The sequence below is a fragment of the Oratosquilla oratoria genome, chromosome 8 (assembly GCF_046742065.1).
Source record: "Oratosquilla oratoria isolate Oo_2021 chromosome 8, ASM4674206v1, whole genome shotgun sequence".
NCBI lineage: Eukaryota > Metazoa > Arthropoda > Malacostraca > Stomatopoda > Squillidae > Oratosquilla > Oratosquilla oratoria.
The window spans coordinates 64,245,918-64,272,459 of NC_134784.1; the positions used below are offsets into that span (position 1 = coordinate 64,245,918).

A 26,542-nucleotide genomic window follows, 5' to 3' on the forward strand; every position below is an offset into this window, starting at 1 on the left:
ACATGTGATCGGACCATCGGGCTCAAAGATTAGGGTGGGAGTAGTTAAGTCGATATTCGAGTGATGTGATCATTATGGAAGTTGCCGTGTAAATTAAAGCATTGATCAGATACTATATTGTGTAATAGGTTCAACGCATGCGACCTTTTTATCCTCGTGAGTTTAGCAGATTCTTGTAGACTTGGAGACCCAGGTTACAGGTGTGTGAATTGTAGCTGACATGGCATTCCAGTGGAATCACAACAAAACTAATATTGTACATTTCATTTTTACTAGCAGTCATGTACATATGTAGCCTTTTTCAATATTGAAATAATTCTTGCTATGCCAAGTTCCTCTTTGGAAAGAGTATGAATGTTTTGTATTGTGATGGGTTTATTACAGTGAAGCAGGTGTTACCATGTAACTGTTAGAATTCTTTAATATGAAATTGATTGTCAAACCATGCATGATGTAAATTGAGGGTAAATGTTTGCACATAGTCATAAAATAGGAGTGGTAAAGGTGGTGATTCTGTGGGTTATTTCATATAAAGATAAATGTGTTATGAGGGGCGTGTCCAGTAGTAGTTATATTCCGACTCCAGAATTTACCATATGATTTGCAGGAAAATAATTTCAGAAATCAAAATATCTCAAACCCTGACATTGGAACTATGTAGTATTTTTTTCTTTTTTTAAGAATAGCATTAGAGTTAGTATAACATGAAAACTATAACATGATTAGATTTAACTTTTCCAAATGAAAGTTCTATTCCATTCATTTGCATTATTAGAGTAGGCACCTATCTTTGCTTTAGCCTTTATAACTCATTTCATATTGGTGATTTTTTACATTGTTACATGTAAGGTATGCAGCCACTATAGGTTGCTGTAATGCAAATTAATTTCATGTTTAGGAATGCTATGAATCCCTAAGTCTTTGAAGTTTTTGAAATTGGTATTCCATCTGTTATTGAAACAGCCGAGATAGATCTCCATTGAGACCAGCCAGCTTTCCTCTCTCCATGGTCCAGTGTAGTAAGCCGTTTGAGTTAGAGATTGGTAATCTTGGTGTGGGTGGTTAGTCTCTTGGCCAACTGTGCATCCAAGTGGTATCGAAGGTTTTCAATGATACACCACTCAGGTTCCTAAGTTTTGACAAGTAATAGAAGAGTCATTATATTATAGGTGAAACCGTGGTGTATCAAGGTCCTAATTCTTTGAGATATTCTAGGGGTGGTCGTGACATTATATATATATATTTATTCTCCTTCCAAATCATTGATTATAATGCATACCAGAGTTCCTTTTATCTTTTGTAAGAGGGTTAGCTGAGTCAAAGCATAGACCCACCACACACCTGTCACATACCCATGACACACCAATCCACTATTCATTTATTGCATTTCCCATCTTAATATCTCATGAATGAAAGATCATCCCTGCCTCCCGTCATGCTGTTAGGGTTAAAGGTAGTGTAACAAGACATAGCAATTCCACAATACACCCCAAAAGCAGGAATTGGTTTACTTCTACCACTTCATTTTATAGTGATCCTCACTACTTGTTCACTCAAAATGATTTACAAAGTAAGGAAGAAGAACATTCCTTTAGGCTACACTATTTGTCCTGCCATTTGCAATAATTCTGTAATCAGTCCTCTCTTGTATTTTTTCTTCCTTGCATGAGACATTTCTTTTGCATCCAGTACACCATTCTGTTTATCCACTTCATTATAAGTCTTTCTCTCAAGTTCATCTTTTCTGTTACTGCTTTTCAAATTCATTTTTGCTAGTCTATTCTTGCTCATTCCTTCTGTATACCCAAACCATCTTGGTACTCTTTGATCTTCCCATTTAGCTTTCATTTTCCTTTTGCTCTGCTTCACCTCTAAATTTCTCATTATCCATTCTCATAACATATGCCATACTTCTCAAATGCCCGATCAAATTCAAATTCTCTTTTCCATATTTAGAGAAGGTCGTATGATGTGGTTGACAGAGAGGGTCCGGGTATGTGTTGGAAATGTATGGACAATAAAAAAAAAAGATCCACAAGTAGTGGAGGGGCATGCTGACAGGAGACTTTTGGCTTGTGTGAAGGTAGGGAATGGAGAGAGTGAGTGGTTTGAGGTGAAATTAGGTCAGTACCAGGGTTCTGAAATGTCATGGTTGTTCATTGATATGGATGGGATGGTAAGGGAGGTGAACACAAATGTGCTAGGCAGAGGTTTGGAGTTAGCAAGAGTATAGGAATAGGAAACGAGTCGGGTAGTGAGAATGGAAGAAAGTTGGAAGTGAACCAGTTATTTGTGGATGACACTCCTCTTGTAGCTGAGTCAGAGGATAAACTGAAATACAGTGAGACCTCTCATTAATGGACGTTAATTAGCTGTGTTTGCGGTGTTTTTGCTGTGTTTTCGGTGTTTTTGGTACTGTTGTTTAGTGCATGCAATCACTATGCCACCCAAAAACCACTCCAAATCAACGGATTATTCACATCAACAGACACCGTTACCCCCCTTTTAGTCCGTTAATGAGAGGTAGTACTGTAGTGTTACTTTTTGGGAGGATATTTGAGAGGAGAAATGTAAAATTAAACAAGGGCCAAAGTAAGGTGGTGAGATATAGTAGGGTGAGGGTGGTTGTGTGTTGGAGATTAGCTTAAGGGTGAGAGGCTGGAGAGAGTGGAGGGCTGTTTGTTGGGGCAGATGTATCAGGGAATGGAGTGGAATTGAGGTAAATTTTAGGGTAAGGGAAGCAAGTAAATGTCTGGGAGCCAATGAAAAGTATCGTGAGAAATAGGTATCTCTGAAAGAGTGCAAAAAAAATATATATATATATATTGTATGAGTCAGTGCCCAACTGTGCATGGGACTGTGTGGAGCAGACTTGAAATTTGAAGGAGATGTATGGGAAGAACCTAAATGTATTTGAGATGAATTGTTTAAAGAAGAGTGGGGCTTACAAAGCTATCAGATGCAGAAGGGGTGAGGGTGGTAGTGGGTTGGAGATAAGCTTAAGGGTGAAAGGCTAGAGAAAGTGGAGAGTTTTTTGATGGGGCAGATGTATCAGGGAATGGAGTGAAGGTGAGGTGAATTGTAGGAGAGGAGAACCAAGTTTTAGATATCTAATGGGGAATGAAATATGTGAGAAATAGGGATCTAGGGATGAATGCAAAGTGAAGATTGTTTGAGGGTGTGCCCATGGCACTGTGTGGAATAGAGACTTGAAATATGAAGGAAGTGTAAGGGAAGATCCTAAATGTATTTGAGATCAAGTATTTAAAGAAGAATGGGGCTTACAAACCTGGATAAAGTGATAAATGTAGAAATGAGGCAGAGAGCAGAAGTGGGAAATTAGCTGGCAGATAGGGTTGATCAAAGAATGCTGAAGTAGTTTTGAAATATTTACAAAAATTGATGTAGAAAAGAATAGCAAAAAAAAAAAAAGAAAGAGTGGGAATAGAAGTGGGTTGAAAAACTTAGAGGGGAAGGGGACAATGAATGCAAGGAAGGGAGAGTGCAAATGATAATTGTGAATGAAGAGTGGTTGTAAATGGATGATGAAATGGTATGGCTTAATGGGATTTCTTCTTGTCTGCTATGCATGTTTCACAAGTGGATTAGGAGGGAGGGTTGCCATGTAAGAAAAGAATGGTGGTAAGCTGGCTTCAGATGTCGGGCCCTGCTGTGGAGATGTTATGTTTTCCTGCATTTCATCTGACTAGATAGTATGGTGAAGGGCAGGGAGATCATCCACAAGAAGCTAAAATGGAAAGGACAACAAATGCATTTTTGCATGGATGTAGGATGGATATATGCCTTGACTTGGTCACCCCTTACAATACTCAACAATGAGAATCAGACAAGAAACAATGGTCTCAAACCGTCCGCAAATAGATTCAATTTGGAAGTGGGTAGAAACAACTTTGCCAGCCGTGTAGGTAATGAATGGAATAAACTTCCTCCAGAGGCAGTGCAATGTAGTTCAGTCCGAAGCTTTAAAAATCATTTAGATAAACACCAAAGCAAGATGCTGTAATGATTATCATTTATTATATATTATTTGTTTTTGTATTGTTATCATTTGTCTATTTGATTCTCATTATTAGTTATGTCAATTTATTAGTATTTACTATTTACCTGCTTGTTTATTATTTAACTATACCTATGCCTTTATTTATGTATTTTATTTGTTATTTACATTATTATATTATAGTTTTTATTTATTTATTTATTATGATTTATTTTTTCACATCCAACCTAGATATGGACCAAAAGGTCTCCTGTTGGCATGCCCTGCTTTTGTAATCCTTTGTAATCTTTTGTAAAAGTTTGGGCTAGGGGACCCAGGATGGAATAAACTTGTCCAAACAGGAATGATATTGTTGGGGTGTTTGGATTTAGCCATAAGATTGGGTGGACTACATGGTATGGCCTTCTGCCTCATTCTGTTTCTCACTGTCAGTAACCAACTGATGCTCAATGCTTGATTGGCTGTGGTAGGACAGGTTATCCAAATGCTTGTTCCAGACTCTGCCATTATCTCCCTTGTGTTTTTCATGCACTTGTGTTTGTAGGCTTACTACAGGTAAGGTGAAGCAGTTCTCATCTGTAACTATTGCCTAGATTATTGCTCTAAAGGAGGTAGGGAAGCAAAAAAAAAAAAAAAAAAAAAACTGCTGATCAAGTTAAAGTTGGTGGCCGTGTTGTCAGACACTACCCTGCAAGGTAGCTGGTGAAAGGGTATTACACCACACCAACCCAGAAAAAGAGGTCTAGTAGCAGCAGGCCTCAAAGACCCAAGGAAGTTCCCTCATATTTTACCCTATAAGATTAAGGAAAGCAATAGTTGCATGTTTAGTGAAGTGTCTGTATGTACTGTTATTCCATGTATTTACCAAGTTGTATTCTATGGGAAGGGGAGCTATGCTTGTGGTGACCTGTCTTTGTATCTCACATCTAATTTTTTTTTAAATTCATGTATGGTGTTTGCAAGCACTTGGTTTGTCCAATTTGTTCCAGACATCCATCACTATGTGGATTTTTTTTTTTTTTTTTTTTTTTTTTTCTTCCTTCTTTCTTTCTTCAGATATCTGTCCTTTTTGAGTTTCTTTTCATGTCCCCTTGTTTTTCTCCTATCCGAATTTAATAAGTCTTCTCTTCAGTATGAGTCAAATTCTTGTACGCAGGATCGGATACCTGATCCATGATGATGCATCACAATACTCACATCATAAAATATAAAGCCCCTGCTGACTGACTCATTCTCTTTCACTCGGATAATAATAAACACAGAAAATGCGATCAGGATTTGGGGGTCGCTCAGCTACAACTACAAAATAAATGTAATCAAGACACCAGTGCCGGCATACTCATTTGTGCCTCATGACACCTATGTAAGCGTTAATGTATGAAAGAGGTTAACCTCTTCAGTACGGGCCTTAAATCTCGCGGGCAGCATTAGCTGCCAGCCATGCGTGTCATAATAATACTCGCATCATAAAATATAGTCACTGCTTATATCGATCGTTCTCTCTTTCACCCGTGAATTTCAATAACCGTAGAAATTGTGATTAAAGACAGTTTAGAGAGTATGTCATTACGCAGGGGCAACTACAATAAATATAATCAAGACGCCGATATGGCAGCCTCGCGTATCCACTTGCTCCTCATGCCGCCTACGTATGCGGCACCGTATGGAAGGGGTTAAACGCAGCTTATGGGGAAAGGGCATCAACACTGGTGAAGTTTGAGATCAAATCCAGGATTCTTGGAATAAAATATCCACAGAAAAACTACTTTCCTTTCCTTGCCACAACATCCAAAGGAGGTGTTGTCTATTGTTTGCCTGGCCCAAGCTTTTGTTGATTAGTTTATAAGAGGGAAAAGAAGTTTTGGTCTATGTATTAAACTATGACAGTTTCTCTTGTTTATTTTATTTGTTTATCTTTATTTCTGTTTCTTTTTCAAGGTCAAATACCCAGAAGCTGTTAGCCATGACAGCACTCACAGCAAGTGTTCTGAAGAACTTTGCTGATGTTGCACTTTCCTTGCCTCCACCCTCTCTCGAGGCTGCTGTCAAACAAAATGCTACAATTATAAATTCAAAAGGTAAGCTAATTCACCAATTTGTTAAAGATATAAATGCAGCAACAGAGAATGAATTAGTTGATAACAACTCATCTTTTACACATAAATCTTGTAAATGTAGAATCTATGCTAATATTTAAGAATTTTATGGTGGGAATTGGCATTGTCATTTATTTTGGTAAAACGTTAAGAATTGCATGATACTTTATATTTTCTCTTGAAATGTTAATGTCTTGCTATATTGCTTCTGACCCAGTTTTGTGGGTGAGATGCAGGGATGACCCATTATCCAGGAGGAGCCAAGAAAAGAGGGAGGGGTCGGTGATGAATAGGAGTGAAGTATGTGGGGATGAAATGGTTGGGAGTGGATTGCCTTTGACTTTGGCTACTTCTCTTGTAATGGAGAAAATGCCGTTGGTATATGTATATGAAATATTAAAGTATAACTGCATAACCAAGTAAAAAGTTATATGTGTATACATAGTTGTAAGGTTTCAGGGGCTGATATTTCTCTGTGAACTATGAAAAACCTTACTGTTCTCTCTCTCTCTCTCTCTCTCTCTCTCTCTCTCTCTCTCTCTCTCTCTCTCTCTCTCTCTCCATATGAAAAGACAATTCTCCTTTTTTTATTTTTTATTAGGCCTTCATGTTGTCATTATTAAACCTTTGTTTATATTTACTCAAGTAGATTTGGGTGTCATTTGCTGTTATTTTGTATTTACTGCACTGTTATTATTATCAGGTCATCTGCATATGAGAGAACACGGGTGTTTAGTTCTGGTTCTTGAGTTGGGAGATCATGAAGATATTGAACAGTAAAGGTGAAAGTATTGTATCGTGAGTTACTCCATTGTATAGCCTTTTTGTTATTGAGATTTGATTGTTTTGAGTGGCTCTGATTTGTTTTCCTGCAGTGAAGTTGGTTAACCATTCTTGTTATGTCCCAGTGATCTTTGTGGAGTATGTCTAGGGATGTTGTCAACAGCTTTGTTTATATTCATAGCTACTGTAACTGTAATTTTTGTTGGGACTTTCTTCTTCTTCTTCTTCTTCTTCTTCTTCTTCTTCTTCTTCTTCTTCTTCTTCTTCTTCTTCTTCTTCTTCTTCTTCTTCTTCTTCTTCTTCTTCTTCTTCTTCTTCTTCTTCTTCTTCTTCTTCTTCTTCTTCTTCTTCTTCTTCTTCTTCTTCTTCTTCTTCTTCTTCTTCTTCTTCTTCTTCTTCTTCTTCTTCTTCTTCTTCTTCTTCTTCTTCTTCTTCTTCTTCTTCTTCTTCTTCTTCTTCTTCTTCTTCTTCTTCTTCTTCTTCTTCTTCTTCTTCTTCTTCTTCTTCCTCCTCCTCCTCCTCCTCCTCCTCCTCCTCCAGCTTGTGTGATATTTGTGAGCACTATGCTGCTGGAATGACATTCTTTGGATCCATGTTGGTTTCGGGAGATAGGTATTTCTGATTTGATTCTTGTTGCTTTCAGCCTTCCCATTAATTTGGATATTATGGATAGTAATGAGATTCATCTGTACAATGAAGGGTTTTCAGAGGGATTGTTTGGTTTCAAGATAGGGATCATGTGAGTTCTTTTTCATGTTTGTTATTTTGTTGTGTAACCAGGAATAATTGAAAATATCAGTTAAGTCTTTTATGGCTGTTTGGCTAAGGTATTTGAGTTGGATGTTTGAGATCCTTTTTGAGCCTTCACCTTGGGAGTTGTTAGATTTTTATACTTTTAACATATATGAATGATGTAGGCTCTGGTCCGTAGGGGTGCCCCAAAACAGTCCCTAAAATATTGGCTGCATGTTACCATGCAATTAGCGTCCAAGTATGTGAATGTTTTTTCAAGCCTGGTTATAAAATGAATATATGTGCAATAGACAAGGTACATGATAAGAATGGAAGAAGAAAGAATAAAAAGATAGGAAATCATAGCTCATGTTGAATTTAAGCCACTAGGGAGACCCTAGAAGAAGACTAAAGGTGTCTAGATGAAGGAAGTTGGACAAGAAAGAATGAGACCAGGTAATGGTGTAAAGTTTATGGTCAGAAAACAAAAGACCATGAAATAACTTGTTAGGAGCAGTTACGGGTCAGTAAGTGGCTTGAAGACCAATGAATTAAGTAGTTTATTTATATGTAAGTAGGTATTTTTTTCTGTGGATGAGGAGGGAGAGTCGTCATGTAAATACAATAGGGGGGGGGGTAAACCAGCTTTTATTGTTGGACCCCACTTGGGATGTGTTGTGTCTTGCTGCATTGCTTCTGACCCAGGCAGTGGACAGGGGGCAGAAATGATCCTCCATCCACAAGGAGCCAAGAGATATTTAAAAGTGGAAGCAAGTGGATGTTGGGTGTGGGTAGGTGCATTTCTTTGCTGGCTACCTCCATTATAAGGAGAAGAAGCCTTTTGGTATATAGATGTATTTTCATTCATTCTTTTTTGTTTTTCTTTCTTTTTTTATATGTCAGGCTATGATGGAAGAACAGCTTTACAAAAAGCAGTTTTAAGTGGCAACTTAGCATCAGTGAAACTTTTGATTCATCTTGGTGCAGATCCTAATGCTGTATCTGATGCAGGTTAGTAGAAGGACCTGGCTTTCTTTGTTTGACAAGTGTTGTTTCAGTAAAGACTGTTTCGATAGTGCATGTTTTATTTATTGAATAGATTTTGTTAATCCAATGCCCCAGTTCTCTCTTGTAGAAGACCCACAGCCTCCAGGACACTGGCCATGGTAACTGGTTCTGCCCATGCCTCACTTAATAAAGAGACTTTACAGAGCTGTCTGGAATAAGCAAGTACAGGGCAATGTAATCTAATGTGCTTTGCATGTCCACAAGCTCCACCTTCAAGTAACAGCACCAAACCAGTGGAAGGAAGGACCCCCACAAAGACACTAACCCATTGCCAAGAATGGCACCCCCCCACCCCCACCTCCGTTTGGAGGTATGGGGTCAGTACCTGGTGTTGTGAACAGTCCCAATTTTGTTACTTTTTGTAATTGGCTTTATGGATTGAGAGAACTTGGGGGGGGAAGACCAAAAATGAGATAGATGGCACACACATCCCCGCCTCCATTTGGAGGTATGGGATCAGTACCTGCTGTTGTGAACAGTCCCAGTTTTGTTACTTTTTGTAATTGGCTTTATGGATTGAGAGAACTTGGGGGGGGGGAGACCAAAAATGTGATAGATGGATTGGGTGAAGGGAACCTTGAGTAGATGGGGAATGTCTGGTGAACAAGGAAAAGAGAAAGCAAGAGATATATCTTTGGAGAATGTGAATGGGCCATAGATTAACACAGCCTGAAGGGATTTCTCATTGTCTTCTCTATTATTGTATGGGGGGAGGAAGAGGAAGGGTTGCCATGTAAATGAGGCAGTGGGTCCCTGCTGTGGATATACTGTGTCTTGGTCCATTGCTTCTGATCCAGGCAGTGGGCTGAAGACAGGGATGGCAATCTTTTATCCACAAATAGCTAAGATAAAAGGAAACTAATGAAAATGGGATGGGTAGGGGCTGATGCATACCTTGGCTGACTACCTCCGTTATCAGGGGTAAGAGGCCTTTTTGTATATCAATAGATTGATAGTCTACCCCCACACCACTGTCTAGTGATGCAGCCCCAAGAGGATGATACCTGATCAACTATATTTCTTACACCTTTTCACATGTGAAGAGCTGACAACCAGCAACTGCTCCTTATATCCTGATACTTTACACTGGTAACATAGAAACTGGATGCTGAAAGATACAAAAGCGTGTCACTACACGCATAGCTCTCTTCCCGTAAAATACAACTAGGTAGGTAAATAATGCAAATAACAGTCCAAAGTATCTTCTCAGAGAGATCCATGGGAGGGCCCAAGGACTGTTACCAGCTGCTGTGAGGCTGTGGATTTTCCACAGTGAAACGCGAGGGTGACAATAAAGCTACCCACTTTTAAAACTTATCAGCCCCTTTACTTCTATCAGGAGGTGCAACTCTGAGGGGTTGGCATTTGTTATCCAGACTGGCCCCAAGATCTTTCTCTCTCCTTTCCCAACCACTTGGAGCTGGTGACATAGAAACAGTCCCATGTTGATACAACACAGACAACTGCCCAAAGTTTCTTTACAGAGAAATTTGTGGAAGGTCCCAAAGACAATTGCTGCATTGCGGGGCTGCAGGTTTTTCTTTTGGTGAAACTTGAGTTAACAATTGATTGATCAATTGAGACTTTGAACATATGGGAGACAGAGATGAAAAGATTGAGTGTTTTTGAAATAGAGTATTTGAAAAGTATGATAGGTGTTACAAGAATGGGTAGAGCAAGAAATATTAGTCTTCAGATAGGGTAGACCAGAGAGAGTTGAATTATTTGGACATGTGGAAATAGTGAATAAAAAAAGATTAGCAAGAAGTAAAGAAAGCAGAAATGGATGGACTGCTAGGCTAAAGCAGGCCTCACATGATCAATATTATTGCACAATATTATTGACGTGTGTAGGGATGGTATTAAAGAATGGCACGTATTGAAGACGTCAAATGTACAGGCCAAGCATTTGTGCCTCTTCAGTACCAGCTGCTCAGTATCAGTGATATTGTACAAGACAGAATATTGCATAATAATTTTGATCATGTAGGGCCCACTTTAGAAGAGGAATAAGAATAAGTTGCATACTTGCTAAACCAAGCACCCCTTAACAGACTGCCAAATACTATGCCCAGCTAAACTCCCTATAAATCAACCCAACAGGGGAATCACTCCCAAGAAAAATAGGAGTTACACTATAAATACCTGTACAGACTACCACCATGCACTAAAACCTTACCAACATAGAATCAACTAGACAACCGACAACAGTTGCCCAAGATCCAACCACTATATGGAAGACTGTCCATCGCTCATCTTTGACAGCAGCACCAAAGCTGTCGACTGTGTGACTTAGAGGCTCAACCAGTTGCCATGGCTGGTTTTCAAGGAACCATGGGTTCCTGATTGATAGACAACTGTCTGCCTTTTCAATATAACCCTAAATATCATCATCAGTTTAAAAGATCAATGTGTCCCATTAATTGTATATGTGATATATTTTCATTCATGTCTTCAGTGGTATTTTTACATTACTTGTTCCATCAAACTTTCAGGGGAGACAGCAGTGCACCTTGGCTGTGGAAGAGGTTTGTTGAGTGTTGTTGTAGCACTTCTGAGGAATCGTGGAGATCCTTTCTTGCTTGACTCCTCAGGGAGAGCTGCTATACACCATGCTGTTCAGTCAGGTTCCTTGTAAGTTTTATGTGTAAGGTGTTGTTATGTGAAAATTATGGGTTGGGAAGTCCGATACCACTATTCTGTTGTATATATACATTTGGCAAAATTTCCCTATGGTACTTTGTTTTACAGTATAAGTGAACAGAGCATGTATTCAAATGCAGGTGTAAGATGAGATGATTGTATTAATTTTCAGCAACCTTTTCACATAATGTTATCTAAACACCAAACATTATTGTCTTACAAATCATAATTTATGACATTGTAGACCACACAGAAATTTTGCCAGTTGTACTTGTAGATGTTGTCATTATGTTTACAAGAACTTGTGTCACTATTCTTTTGTATGTTTACCTAGTGCAAGTAATTTCATGTTTCTTTTTTACCTTAATCTAGTATACAGAAAAGGAGCATTGCTTATGGGCTTCTGTTTTTTATTCTTCAACTCAAGGTGTTTATATGTTAGACATATTCATTTCATCTTTGTATAATAATTACTGTTAACCAGCATTCTTTTGGACATTTGGGGTGCCCCCCTCTCTCCTTCTGTCACAATTTCTGTCTTTCTGTCTGTCTATTTCTGTCTCTGTCTGCAGAACCCTCACATGACTAAGTGCCACCCAGGGGCAAAGTTCTCAGTGACATAATGGGAATAGTAGAAATTGAATTAAAAAGTAATCTCCCACCAAATAATGTGGGACAAGTTCTATACAACTGTTGGATGAAGAAAAGAAAGGGAAAACAGGGAAGGTGAGTATTATTTTTGACGAGGAAGGAATTAAATGTGACAGAGATAACAGAAGGAAAAAACAATGTAGAATCAATTATGATTAACGTTGAAAGCAACCACATGAAAAGTAGAAAATTTGTAGTGTATGTACCCCCCAAAACACAGTCCTGGACAGAAAATGATCATTCCAAACTGTTGGAAGATACTAAGTATGAACTGACTGATATACTGAAGGAAAGAGGAAATATAGTAATTATGGGTGATGTTAATTCAAAGAAATATGTTGGGAAATGACAGTAAAGGATGAAGACATCTGGGGCAACAGGCTGCTCAACATGACCATTGAATTCACAATGACTCAGTGGATAAAGGAAAATACCAGATATAGAAACAGTGAGGAACCATCAAGACTAGATTTAACCTTTTCACTCCGGGGCACATCGCACGTCTGGCAGCGTGCGATGTTGTGTCATAATAATCGCATTATTAAAAAATAAAGTCAGTGCTCAATCGTTTGTTCTCTTTCACCCATGAATTTTGATAACCATAGAAAATATGATGAAGCCAGTTTAGAGAGAATGGAGGTTACGTAGGTACGACTACAATAAATATAATCAAGATGCCAACGTCGACATCATCGCGTACCCACTTGCTCCTCATGCCGCCTATGTAGGGGTCACTGTATGGAAGTGGTTAATACTTACATCAGAACTTGAAATTGTGGACAGAATAGATTACAAAACACCAATAGGAAAGAGTGACCATGTACAAACAGAATTTGAACTAAAAGAACAAGTAAACCTAAGAAGAAATGAGAAACATAAAATAGGAAGACCAATGTACAACAAAACAAATTATGAGAAACTTAAGAATTCTTTTGTTATGCAAAGTGGGAAAAAATCCTAAAGGAAGAAACAAGGATGGAAGAGAGATGGAATATACTAAAAGAAATTTATAATGAGGGAGCACCTATAGTATCAGCTGCATGCTACTTAGCAGCTTTTAACCCCACAATAACATGCAGCCAATACCCCAGACGGGATGTTATCATTAGTAGACATAAAAGCAGATTAAAAACATCTACATTTCACAGTATGATTTTCATATTTTATCACCCTAGAATTGTATTCTAGTCAGCAATGTGGCCTGTGTTGAATCTCTGTTTAACATTGGTATTATTCATATTATAAGTTTTCATATCATATTTATGTTCCAGGATTCTTTTGTCAACACTATGAAAACTTTCACCAGTGTAAACCCTGTTGCAACCTGAGCATGGCACACAGTGAACACCTGCTTGATGCTGCTTTTGGCCTTTTTACTACATTGCTGTTGCAGCTGTTGCTACAGATGAATTACATTAGCATTACTGTGGTCACATCACTACCCATACCTAAAACATTACCACTGCAAAATCAGCTTGACACCAAAGGCCGAAAGCTGAAGATGCAACCACCACACAGAAGATACAGAAATCTATCCCATGGTTGTGGCCAATTTTCTTGGGCACAGGTTGTGGGAAAAAAAGAACCAGGGCAACATAACATTTGTTTATTGATGATTTAATGTTAAATGTATTGTTTTTCTGTTAATATAATGTATGTCCTTGCTAAATCTATTAAAATTGTGCATGTCTGCTTTTTTCTCCACAAAACTTGTTCTCCTTCTTGAAAGCAGACACCTGGTCTTCATATTCTCTTCTTTTCTGAAATACAATGTTCCACTCTTACCTGATTCTGTCTCCACTTTTTAACCACTTTCTCAACACTCACCCATACTTCCTTCCAGGTATGCTTAGTAGTTCCCCAGTGGTATGTACTTATATTCATGTCTCCTTATTTGTATTTTAACACTATAAGGTACCTGCAATTGGTGGTCCAGTATGACAGATGTAAGAGAATCCTCTCCCTACTGCCTCACTTCAAAACACATGAACACACTCACCTAATTCTAGAGATGCAACCCTCAGGGGTTGACACTCTCTCCCTGCACAAGGTCTACTATCTTTCTGTACCAGCTTCAACTCTTTATTTTCTCCGCCTTTATACATAGGAGGTTACAACTAGTGACTACTCCTCATTTACTGCTAACATAATTATTCTGTTGGAAATAATGAGTACTTCTATCCTTATGGACAACATTACATCAAAAAGGAAAAATCATAAAGGTGGCATACTAGAAACCAGTAACATAGAAACATCCAGCACAAATACAACACAAATAACAGTTCACAATTTTTCCCCAGAGATCTTTTGGGAAGACCCAAAGTTTGTTACCAGCCACTGCAGGTCTTTGGGTTTTCAGTCACTGAAACTTGAGACAACCACTACTATTGCTGATACCATTTGTACAGGCTTATTCAGTTTTTGAGTATGAAGGTTTTTTACATTACAGAGTATTGGTGCAGTACCTTGCTGAGGTCTGGACAGTCAATTTAGACCACAAAGATGGACGTGACATTACTCCCTTACATGTGGCAGCTATCAGTGGACACCTCAGCATAGTCAAGTTCCTTCTGCAGAGAAAGTAAGTATCATCCATATACCACCTGTCTCCATTCACCCCTATCTTCTGTCCTCTCCTGTCCTCCCACAACAGACATTCCACTCTTTCCCAATGCCTCTTTTACCCCATCCATCTCGTCCTAGGTCGCCCTTAGTCGTCCTCAGCATCTATGATCGGCTAAGTTCATTTTCGTTATATGTTGGCCATTGGCTTAAGGACCTATGAGTCCCACAATATGCCCCCTTGGGACACCTGGCCCTGACCATTTGAGGATCAGTGGGGTCATGCCATATATTAATTTCCAGATAAGAAAAGCCTTACCCCAACAAGATTTAATTATATTATTGGGTTTTGCTCCTCTTGAGTAGGGGCCCACACACACGACACTAGTGTGCAGTGCTATCATCGTCAAATATCATTGCTAGTACAATGTGGTGACATTTCATCATCAACCCAATCACTACACTCTCCTTGACTACCTTACCCTCTTCCCTAATAAAAAATTAATAAATAAATGAAAAAGTGAAGACAAAATAATAGTCGAGAAAATAAAAAGTTTCCATGCATCATTTCTTACAACTGGAGTTGTATCTAAAAGATACTATAGACTCCTACTGAAATAAGTGATTGTGAAGGGTATAAAGGGCTCTTAATCACTTGTTCCTTACTAAATCTTATCACTATATCCCATAGGGTGGATTTATGTCCATGTGATGTGGATGGCAACTCAGTCTTACATGCTGGAGCCAGAGGAGGCCAGTCAGGTATTTGCTGGGCAATTGTGGCAGCTGGAGGGGATCATCTACTGACACATATGAACAAGGAGGGTATGAAGCCTTCACAACTAGCTCACAAAGGAGTCAATGTGTAAGTAGTGTATACATGTTTTCATATGTCACTGCTAATTACCATGTTGGATTTTACTGATAGTGGCCATGACATGTTTGGCCTTAGATTTTAATTTTAACCTGTATGAGATGGCCATCCTTTTGACTGTTGTCAGTTGCTTTTATTTTACTTAAAAATCCTGAAGAGGATTGTGGTAGCCAAGTAAATTAGAGCGCCAGAATCTAGAGGTAAGAATCTACATGGATGGTATTTCAAGTAGTTTAGCATATTGCAAACATATGGGATAGAGGAAAGTGTTAAGGGCTATCAAAATGTGTGGTGGTGATGGATGAAAACATGAGAGTGCTAGGCAGGGGTTTAGAGCAGGTGACTGAGATTGGAGGGATGTGGGAGATAAGCCATTTGTTGTTTGTTGATGATACTATGCTTGTAGCTAACTCTGAGACCAAACTGAATTGGTTGGTGGCAGAGTGTGGAAGGAGGGGTGAGAAGTTAAAAGTAAATATGGACGAAAGTAAGATTATAAGATGTACAAGAAACGATAAAGTTGCTGGGTTTGAGGGAAGTTTGAATGGTGAAAGGCTGGAGGAAGTGGACAGCTATAAGTATGAACTCACATGTAACAGAGAATGGAAGAGTAAAGGTGGAGGTGACTTACAGAATGATAGAGACAAATAAATGTCTGTCACTATATAATAAAATGGGAAAAGCCAGCTTTGGCTCTCAGGCTTTGCTGTGGAAGTATTGTGTTACTCTGAATCCATCCCTAAGCAGTATGGGAAGGAACAGGGATGACCTTTCTTCCGTGAGGTGCTAAGATGGGATGGGTGATGGGTTCATGGTGGATGTCTGCTTTTATCAAGCTACCCCCTTTATAAAGGGAACAAGGCCTTCTGGTATGTATGTACTGTAATTACTATAACTTTATATATTTTTATGTATATTAGTTATTTCTTAAATGTTGTTGTTTTTTATAGTTAAAGTTTTTACCCATAGCCCCCCAGACTGTCGGAAGTGGTTGGATCATTGGACAAAACAGTTCGAGCAGAAAGGTCGTGTAGAAACTGCCTTTTGGCCATGGGTCTTCCAGCTTGTCAAACCTGCTGTAGCTCTTCATTTGGTCATTGTACGTATTTACTAGTCTTTTAGGTAACAATTAAAGAACTTCTTTTGAGTATGAATTTTTTTTTTATGAAAAATTGAGTTGTTGAAGAGGAGGATTGTTAGGAAATGATCAACTGCTTTCTCACTGTGTAATAGAAGTGTCACAGTAAGAATAGAAAGTTGCCTAGTCCCATCCTCCCTCCCATTTTAGTCGCCTTTTATGAATCGAGTGGGAAAACTCAGTGGCAGTATTCTTTCCTCCCTACCACAGGGGACTGACAGATAGGGTTGATGAAAGAGTATTAGGATGGTTTGGACACATGGAAAAAATTAGTGAAGAATTATCTATGTACCAAGAGCTTTTTTCCCCCTTATAAGGGGGACAGAGAGGGGGGTCGCCAATTTAATGAACCGGCCTTGCTGTGGATGTGCTGTGTCTTGCTACACTGCTTCTGACCCAGGGCAGTGGACAAGATGCAGGGATGACCTGTCATCCAGGAGGTGCTAAGATAAGAGGGAGGGTGGAGAGGTGTGGAGTGTATTCAGGGATGGAATGGGTGGGAATTATTTTATGCCTTTTCCTTTTTGGCTACCTCCCTTGTAAGGGGGAAAAAGCCTTGGTATATGTATGTACAAGGGAAATGGCTAAGTCAGAGGCATGTAGTACCTATTCCCACCTATTTCACTCCCCTCCACCACCCTTTTCACCTCTCCCATCTCAGATCCTTATGGATGACAGATCATTCCTGCATCATCAACTGCCCTGGGTCATATGCAGTGCAGCAAAATGCTGTACATCTATAGCAAGTCCATTTCATTTAATCTGGCTTCTACACCTCTAACTAATCTTTCATCACTCCATGTGTCCAAACCATCCCAATAATCTTTCATCAGCCCTATCTGTCATTTTTCCACTCCCACTCTCCTCCTCACCTTATTTCTCACTCTATCAAACCTAGTAATCCCAAAAACACTGCTCAGACATTTCATCTCAAACACATTTAAACTTTTCCTCTCAGCTTCTCTTAAATTCCAAGTCTCTGCCCCATACAATGCTATTGGCACAATCACCCCTTCATACAGTCTCCTCTTTGCATCCATTCCCAAATGCCTATTTCTCATAACACTTTTTAATCCCCCAAGGCATTTACTTGCTTCTCTCAATCTACAATTTACCTCCACCTCCACTCCCTATCCTGCCACATGTGACCCCAAATACTATCCACTTCCTCCAGCCTCTCTCCTTTTAGACTTTTAAACTCACTGCCATCCTCTACCTCTGTACATTTCAGCACCTTGTTTTTACCTACATTTACCTTCAACTTTCTCCTATCACATACCTTTCCAAACTCTGTCATTAACTCCCTTAATCCCTCCTCTGACCCTGCCACAAGCACAGTGTCATCAGCAAACAACAACTGGCTCACCTCCCCCTTGTCTCAATTTTTTTTTAACAATCTCCAGTCACCGTGCCCATTACCCTTGTCTTTACCTACTGCACCACCCCATTCATGTACACATTGAACAGCCATGGCAACATAACACACCCCTGATACAGTCCCACCTTTACCTCAGACCACTCACTCTCTCCATTTCCCATTCTAACACAGGCTCTACTACTCTCAAAGCTCCTGACTGCCCTTAACAGCTTTTCTTTAGTCTCATATATCTGCAAAACCTCCCACAGTGCCTTTCTGTCTACCCTGTCATAAGCCTTTTTCAAATCCATAAAGGCCCAAAAAAAGATACCTTTTTCCCAAAGCTTTCTGTTCCTTTACCCATTGAGTCATTGTGTATTCATTGGTCGTATCCTGTAGTATATTTCCCCAAAGGTCATCCCCACCTTTCACTGTCATTTCTTCTCAACATATTTCTTTTGAGTTAAAATCACCCATAATTACTGTTTCCTCCTTTCAATAATTCAGTGAATGCTTTGTGTCTTCCAGCATTTTGGAATGATCACTCTTTGTCCAAGACTGTGTTTTTGGGGGTACATATATTACTACAGATTTTCTATTTTTCATGTCACTGTTTTCAACTTTTATCATAATCAGTTCCACATTATTTTTCCCTCTTTTATCTTGGTCACATTTAAGTCTTTCATAGTCAAACACATGACTCCTCCACTTTCTTTTTTAAATCATTTTCTCAGCCCCAGGTATAGTACTCGCTCTCTCTCTCTCTCTCTCAAAAAAAAAAAAAAAATTCTTTTCAGTCTCTGTTCTTCTCTTGTTTTTTCCATTTGGTTCACTTCTAAGTATCTTTTCTCTCTTTTTCCTCATTGCTCATTTCTTTTTCATCCAGACATTTTTGTAATTTTCACTATTTGCCAGCTTTGCTGCTATCATTTGAGACCTTAGTTTGATATTTATGGCCTATATGTTTGCTGGCTGAGCGGGTTAGGGTGTCGTTACTTGAGGCAAAGGTCGAGAGGATGGCGGTTCAAACCCTGCCATCGGCGAAGCTGAACCAAGGGCATGGTTCATTAAATTCCACACTACGAGGTCTTCTGTAAGGGGTACCATCCTAGCCTTCCAATAGGAGGGAATTTGTAATGTTAAACCATAAACCAAAAATATTGAAGGAGTGATTGTGCTGACAGCACTTTATAGGGCAGAATCATGGAACATAAAAGAGAAAGAGTTTAAATGTGTTTTGAGATGAAATGCCTGAGAAGTGTGGAAGGGGTTACAAGGTTGGATAGAGTGAGAAACAAGGGGGTGAGGAGGAGAGTGGGTGTGGAAAGGGAATTGGGAGACAGGGTTGATGAAAGAGTATTGGGATGGTTTGGACACATGGAAAGGATGAGTGAAGAAAGATTAGTAAAAGAGGTGTGGAAAACAGGTGGAGGACGTGAACATGAGGGAGCAACTAAGGATGTGATGGATGGATGGTGTAAAAGGGGCATTAGGAAAGAGGGAAATGTCTGTTGAGGAAGGGAGAAGACAAGATAGGGGCGAGTGGAGAATGGTTGTGTATGGATGATGCTGTGATGCATGGAAGGGAGTGGGTGGAGGATGGGAGTGTGATGGAGTATGTGTGAATGATATTTTGATGCAGCCCGAAGGGATTTCTCTCCATCTTCTCTTTTTCTGCATGAGGGGACAGAGAGGGGTGGTCACCGATTAAATGAAGTGGCCTTTCTGTGTATGTGCTGTGTCTTGCTACATTGCTTCTGACCCAGGGCAGTGGGCAAGATGCAGAGATGACCCATCATCCAGGAGGAACCAATGAAAAGGAGAGGGAAGGAGGGGTGGTGAATGAAAGTGGAGTATGTGTGGATGAAAAAGGTGGGAGTGAATTTATGCCTTTGAGTTTGGCTACCTCCCTTGTAAGGGGGATAAAGCCATTGATATATTTACGTGTTTTTAGGTGACAACTCATCACTAACCAAGACTCCCATCTTCTTTTCCTCCTTTGCTTTAATGATTTTTTTCATTTACCATTGTCTAACTGATACTTTCTTCATGCTTTTGCAAATTTCCAAAATTCTACATCTGCTCTCAGTCTCTTTGTCCCCAGGTAATGAGGCTGGGACGTTAAACTGCTCTCTTCTTTAAACTGGTATTGATTGGATAAAAATGCACGAAGGGACATTTAGGAATTAACAAGTTATATATAATTTTTTATACATACATATAACAAAGGCTTTTTCCCCCTTACACGGAGGTGGGATAGCCAAAAAGAAAAAGGCATAGGAACTTTTGTAGCACCATGATATATAAACCATTCTTCAAAGAATGTAGATCACTTACAAGCATATTAAGGATGGTTTTGAGATTAGGGAACCAATGGAGGCCTCTCAACGAAGAATTTTCTTTTCAGATCTTGTCAGTTGCCTTAGTACCACGGCAGGAATGGCTTGTGGGCCTACCAGGGTTCCTGGTTGTCCTCACAATCATGGCAAGGCAGCACCATCGCATGCGCCATCCCTCAGGGTAAGTCTCTCTCTCTCTCTCTCCCTCTCCCTCTCCCTCTCTTACACTCTTTCTTTTCTCTCCCCTCTCCCTCCCCCATTCTCTATCCTGTCTCTCCTCTCTTCTTTCTTTCCTCTTTCCTCTCTCTCTCTCCTCTGTCATCTCTGTCTCTCTTTCTCTTTTGTTATCTCTCTCTTCTCTCTCTTTTCTATCTTCCCTTACTCCCCCCTCTCCCATCTCTCTTCTCTCTTTCTCCTCCCTTTTTCCCATTTTCTCTCTCTCTCTCTGTCTGTCTCTCTTCCTCTCTCTCTTTCATACTCTCAATCTCTCCTCATTATCTGCAAGAGAGACCAGGGGCAACAGATTGGATGATCTGTATGAGGACTAAAGGACTGCTCTTGCTATCCACACTGAGGCTATTGCCATCAAAATTTGAGACTTTTTTTATATATCATTGTTGTTATTATTATTATCATTTTTATTGTTATTATTACTGATATTATTATTTGTGTAAATTGTATTCAAGTTAAATGCTAAAAATACAAATATTCTAAATATACTTTAATTTGACATGGGCAGTCAGGAAAACCTCACCTATTTACAGTTCAACAAGAAAGTTAAAAAAAAAAAAAAAAAAAGGCTACTCAGACCTATATTACTAATGTTGAAGTGAAGGGATACAGTTTGTTCTTAATTGGTTTTGGAAAACGTGTCCTCCAAGTGGTGGCCTCTATTCATGATCCATTTTTGTAGTCAATTCTGAAGTTTTCCATTACCTAACAAGTCAATCCTAGCAGCATTTCTACAGCCTTCAATTTATCAGTTGTTGTTGGTCAATGTATTTAGACCTCAGCCTTCAATTTACTAGTTGTTGTTGGTCAATGTATGTAGACCTCAGCCTTCACATAACCACCACCAACATGATAACTGGTGGTGAGAGCACACAAGCATGTAGGCCATCCAGCATCTTTGCACAAAGAGTTGTCTTGGAAATATTAATGTTACCATTGAAACCAGTCATTTAGTTTTCCAAGTTCTTTTGTGTTTTGGCTTCAGAAAATTATAAGATGTTAGCTCCCAGAAAATATTACTTGCTTGATTTCACCCAGGCCACTCTCGTGGACACATAAAACGTGGGGAGGTTTTACTGATATACCCTGCTCTGCATCTTATGACCATTATATATACATACAAATACCAACTGCTTTTTCCCCCTTACAAGAGAGGTAGCCAAAAAAACAAATTCATAAAATCCACTCCGACCCATTCCATCCCCACATACTCCACTCCCATTCACCACCCCTCTGTCTCCCTTATCTTGGCTCCTCCTGGATGATGGGTCATCTCTACATCTTGCCCAGTGCCTTGGGTCAGAGGCAATTTAGCAAGACACAGCACATCCACAGCAAGGCCATTTCATTTAATCGGCAGCCCCCCTCCATCCCCTCATGCAGAAAAAGAGAAGATGGAGAGAAATCCCTTCAGGCTGTGTCAAAAATATCATTCAAATGTAACCCCCCCCCCCATCCACCGACTCCCTTTCATGCATTTCAGTATCATCCATACCAGGGAAAAAATATATATATATACAGACGCTCCTCAACTTACGTTTTAGTTACGTTCCGAACGTAAGTTGAAAATGAACGTAAGTTGTTACTGTACTATACATCCGTAAATTCTATTACCGTATCTTATAAAACACCCCTAAATCATTAATTATACACATAACATTGTAAAATAATAACATTAATTTAAAATAAATTAAATTCAAGCAACATAAATTGAGATGGTGGAGGAGGAGGGGGAGGAGGAGGACGATGCAAGGCATGTTCAGTTTGTTGTTTGTGCAATTTAAACAATGAATGCAGCGTCATGCGCAAGTATCGGTTTAACTACAGAGAGCGCGCTAAACTAAAAAATTCACTCAATTTTTTTTTTTTTTTTTTTTTTTTTTTTTTAAAACGTAAAATCGAAAAAACGTAAAACGAATGAACGTAAGTAGAGAAGCATCTGTATATATATATATATATATATATTTTTAACAAATCATCCTTTAATTTTGGGGGAGGGGGATGGGTGAAACTGATCGGCAGACACAGCGCCTCTGTTTCCACTGGCAGTGGTTGGGGGTGGAAATGCACGACAAGCCTTGCAATACACCGTTAGGGTACCATCACTGCCCCGATCCACTTCAAGCCAATCTAGGTTCCACAAGAGTACAGTAGATTCATGCTTTACTGGTTTTCATTTTCCCTGGCCCTTGCCTGTAGAGTTTGAATTAGGCTTTGCTGGTCCAGAAATGGTTCCTGCCGTCAAAACACTCTCCCTCCATTCTGAAAAGACTGAATCTGAGGGCAAACCATCTTCACTCATCTTCATTCGCTTCACTAGAAATCGCTCCATGATGTACGATCATCAAAAGTTTGGCATGGACGTGACGTACAAACGTAGATCTAGCTACCGTAAACCTAAGCTAGCTAACAAATCATTTTTTATTTTTTGTATTTTTTATTCTCTCTCTAAAGACCCATATTTATGAACTAAATATATAATTATCAAATGTTCATATTCATACTTAGATTTATTTACTTTCAATTACTAACCAAACATTTGATTCTATTTTGTTTTCTCATAAATACGCAAACGAGGTTATAAATGGGATTTCCCAGTTTCCCTCCTAGGCCTCGAGCGAGTTTGCATATGTACAGTGTACATATGCATGGGGTGATGGGGTATTGGGTATGGTGCATTGTACATGTCAGCGCGTTGATTGGGCAGCTAGCCTGTATGTAACCAATGAACTTCCCTGCATACAGTTACCATGCAATTCGCAACTAGCGACATTATGTAGCACGATAGTCGTGTAGAGTCTAGTCAACATGTACTATTGTATACGCGCGCGTGCAGCTGATACGAAGCTAGGCTAGGTAAGCCATTGAAGTCTAGCAGCTATACCGCATACGTACGTACATCAACAAATTAAAGTTGATTGATGCATTGCATTTATGATATCGATTGATAATGCAATGATTGATCACGGGTAAGTTGTGTTTGCCCTGATCCTTTCATCAATGGTGATGGGATTTAGGGATTGCCAAATGATGGATAATGCATGAAAAATGTTTAATCTTGCCGCAGGAGCAATTTTTTTGTTTGGGGGATCGCTCCCGCTATTGGATTTGCGAGAGCGACATTGGAACTTTCCCGAGCGAAATTGCTGGTTGCTCCCGTGTATTTTTTTCACTGATCCATACACAACCATTCTGTCTTCTCCCTTCCTTCCTCAAGAGACATTGCCCTCTTTCCCAATGCCCCTATCACCCCATCCATCCATCTCATCCTAGGACGTCCCCTCATGTTCACTTCTTCCACCTCTACCTTCCAGACTCTTTTACTAATCTTTCTTCACTCATTCTTTCCATGTGTCCAAATCATCCCAATATTTTTTCATCAACCCTATCTCCCAACTCCCTTTCCACCCCTGTTCTCCCCCTCACCTCCTCATTTCTCACTCCATCCAGCCTAGTAACCCCTACCATCCTTCTCAGGCATTTCATCACAAACACATTCAAACTCCTCCTCTCTTCCTCTCTGATGTTCTATGTTCTTGCCCCATACAGTGCTGTCAGCACAATCAGTCCTTCATACAATCTCCTTTTATCATTCACCCCCAAATGTCTATTTCTCATTACACTTTTTAATCCCCCAAGGCATTTACTTGCTTCTTTCAATCTACATTTGACCATTATATTGTAATAAAAGTTAAAAGCTGATAAAATTTGCAGTTTGGCCAATCCAATCTATCTGGGCGCCTATGGTGGGGGCATGTTCTCCACAATGCTCTGCTACGTGCTGTGGCTGCAGGCACACTTCTACATCCATCCCTTCATCACTTTTGCCATGTGGACAGTCATGTTCCTCCATGTTATGCTGTTCTGCAAGCTTGTTTATGGTGGGTATTTGAAGGAAGTGTTTCTTTCTCTCTCAGTCATCTCTCTCATTTCACTCTCTGCTTCTCTCTCTCTCTTTTCCTTCTCTTCCCCCCTCATATCTCTCCCACTCCCACTATCACCCCCTTTGTTCCTCTCTCCTTTCCCCCTTTCCTCCTCTCTCCTTTCCCCCCTTCCCCCTTTCAGTTTTTAACTTTCTCTGTCTTTCTCTCACTCTAATGTCAGAAATTTATCAAGCTGTAAGGTAGCCCATTAATTGTGGAGGGGTCAAACATATCTCTACTCCCATCTTTACTGAAGAGAGAGTATTTGTAATATTTTGGGCTATTGCCAGACAATTTCATTCAATTTTGTGGTACCCTTTAGGGAGAAAATGGGCTAATGGGGCACTTACAGCTTCAGTCCTATATCTTGCAGTAAGACATAGCTGGTAACTCCTTCACCAAAAAGGTACCATAGATGTTGATAATAAATATGGTAATAACCAGAGTGAAACAGGAAAGTGTCGTCTGGTGTGAAAGAAGTATCTAGTATGTAAGGAGTTGAAGTTGATGATATTTTTTCTTTCTCTCAGGTGATCCAGGTGTAGTAAAACCTCAGGAACCAGTGAAAGAGGTCCTCTGCCGAGTCGGAGATGGAACGATTCGAGGCTACTGTATAGAATGCCAGTTGACAGCACCACCTCTGTCACACCACTGCCGTTTGTGCTGTTCATGCCACCACTACACAGACCACCATTGCCTTTTTCTTAATACTTGCATTGCCGCCAACAACCACTGGAACTTTGTCATATTCATTATGACCAATGTTGTCCTCATGATTGGATTTCTTTGGGGTGCATGGATTGTTGTCAAGCAGACAGTGACAACTGGCTCCCTGGATGTGTCAGAAATGGGTTGGCACCTGCTAGAAAAAGACGTCTGGACTATGAGTCTTATTATATGTAACATAGGCTCATTGTTGTGGGCCTTTTCCTTGCTTAGGTAAGCTTAACTGAAGGAAAGGATTTATTTGTTAGAATAGAATGGCAAGATATACACGGGTTATGATTCACCCGGAAAAGAGCATTCAAGCAACAAATTGATTGATTAAGCAGAACAACCCTCAAATCCAAGGATTTAATTACCGCTTGCCTCTATATAGGAGAGAAAAATTGTAGACTCAAAAGATTTTAACCGTAATTTTGGAGGTACATCTCTTTGCATCCATCCCCAGATATCTATTCCTCATGACGCTTTTCAGTCTCCTAAGACAATTACTTGTTTCCATCACTATACAGTTTACATCCACCATGGCTCCTCCATTCCCTGCTACATGTGGCCCTGAATACTTAAAGCTGTTCACTTCCTCTAGCCTCTTTTAAGAGTTACCTCCATCTCGCTGTTACATTTGCACCCTAGTATCTAAAGCTATCCACATCCTCCAGTCTCTCTCCTTTAATACTCACTTCCAGTTTGCTGGCATTGTCTCCCCTTGTACATCTCATCACCTTACTTTTACCCACATTTATCTTCAGCTTCCTTCTTTCATACATCTACCTAAACTCTCTCACTAACTTCCTTAATCCTCAGATCCTGCTACAAATGCAATGTGATCAGCAAACAACAACTGGTTTATCTCCAATTTTTCTCCATTTTCTTTAACCATCTCTAATTCCTGGCTCATTACCCTTGCATTTACCTCTTGCACCACCCCATCCCTGTATAAATTGAACAGCCAAGGTGACATTACACATCCCTGGTGAAGTCCCACCTTTACCTCAAACTACTCGCTCTCTCCATTTCTGACTCTAACACAGGCTTTACTACTCTCATAAAAACTCTTGACTGCTCTTAATAACTTTCCTCCTATCCCATATACCTGCAATACCTCCCACAGTGCCTTCCTATCTACCCTGTCAAGTCTTATCCAAATCCATAAAGGCCCAAAAAACATCCTTACCTTTTCCTAAAGCTTTCTCACGTATCTTTACACAAAATTCTGATCCACACAACCCTTACCTGCCCTAAACTCACACTGTTCTTCACCAATTACTCCCTCTATTCCTCTCCTAATCCTCTCAATCAAAACCCTCCCATAAGCGTTCCCAATTACACTCGACAAACTGATCCCTCTGAAACCACTACACTCACACTTGTCTGGTTATTCTTTTCAAAGTTCTCCATCATGCA

General features: G+C 39.7%; 1 protein-coding gene across 3 annotated transcripts in view; it reads left to right on the forward strand.

Moving 5' to 3' along the window:
- Positions 1 to 8: 8 nt before the first annotated feature.
- LOC143027791 (uncharacterized) overlaps positions 9 to 26,542 on the forward strand; it is a 41,595-nt gene continuing 15,061 nt past the window's right edge. Inside the window, exons 1-10 of one of the 3 annotated variants that reach the window (XM_076189355.1) lie at positions 9 to 156; positions 5,957 to 6,096; positions 8,533 to 8,640; positions 11,193 to 11,331; positions 14,441 to 14,572; positions 15,245 to 15,418; positions 16,397 to 16,526; positions 20,330 to 20,442; positions 24,207 to 24,373; positions 24,946 to 25,354. In XM_076189355.1, coding sequence (XP_076045470.1) covers positions 5,982 to 6,096; positions 8,533 to 8,640; positions 11,193 to 11,331; positions 14,441 to 14,572; positions 15,245 to 15,418; positions 16,397 to 16,526; positions 20,330 to 20,442; positions 24,207 to 24,373; positions 24,946 to 25,354 — 1,487 coding nt within the window. In that variant the 5' untranslated portion in view covers positions 9 to 156; positions 5,957 to 5,981. Of the gene's footprint in view, positions 201 to 5,956; positions 6,097 to 6,817; positions 6,897 to 8,532; positions 8,641 to 11,192; positions 11,332 to 14,440; positions 14,573 to 15,244; positions 15,419 to 16,396; positions 16,527 to 20,329; positions 20,443 to 24,206; positions 24,374 to 24,945; positions 25,355 to 26,542 lie in introns of those variants that run through there. The other 2 variants (XM_076189354.1, XM_076189356.1) reach the window with 2 other exon arrangements.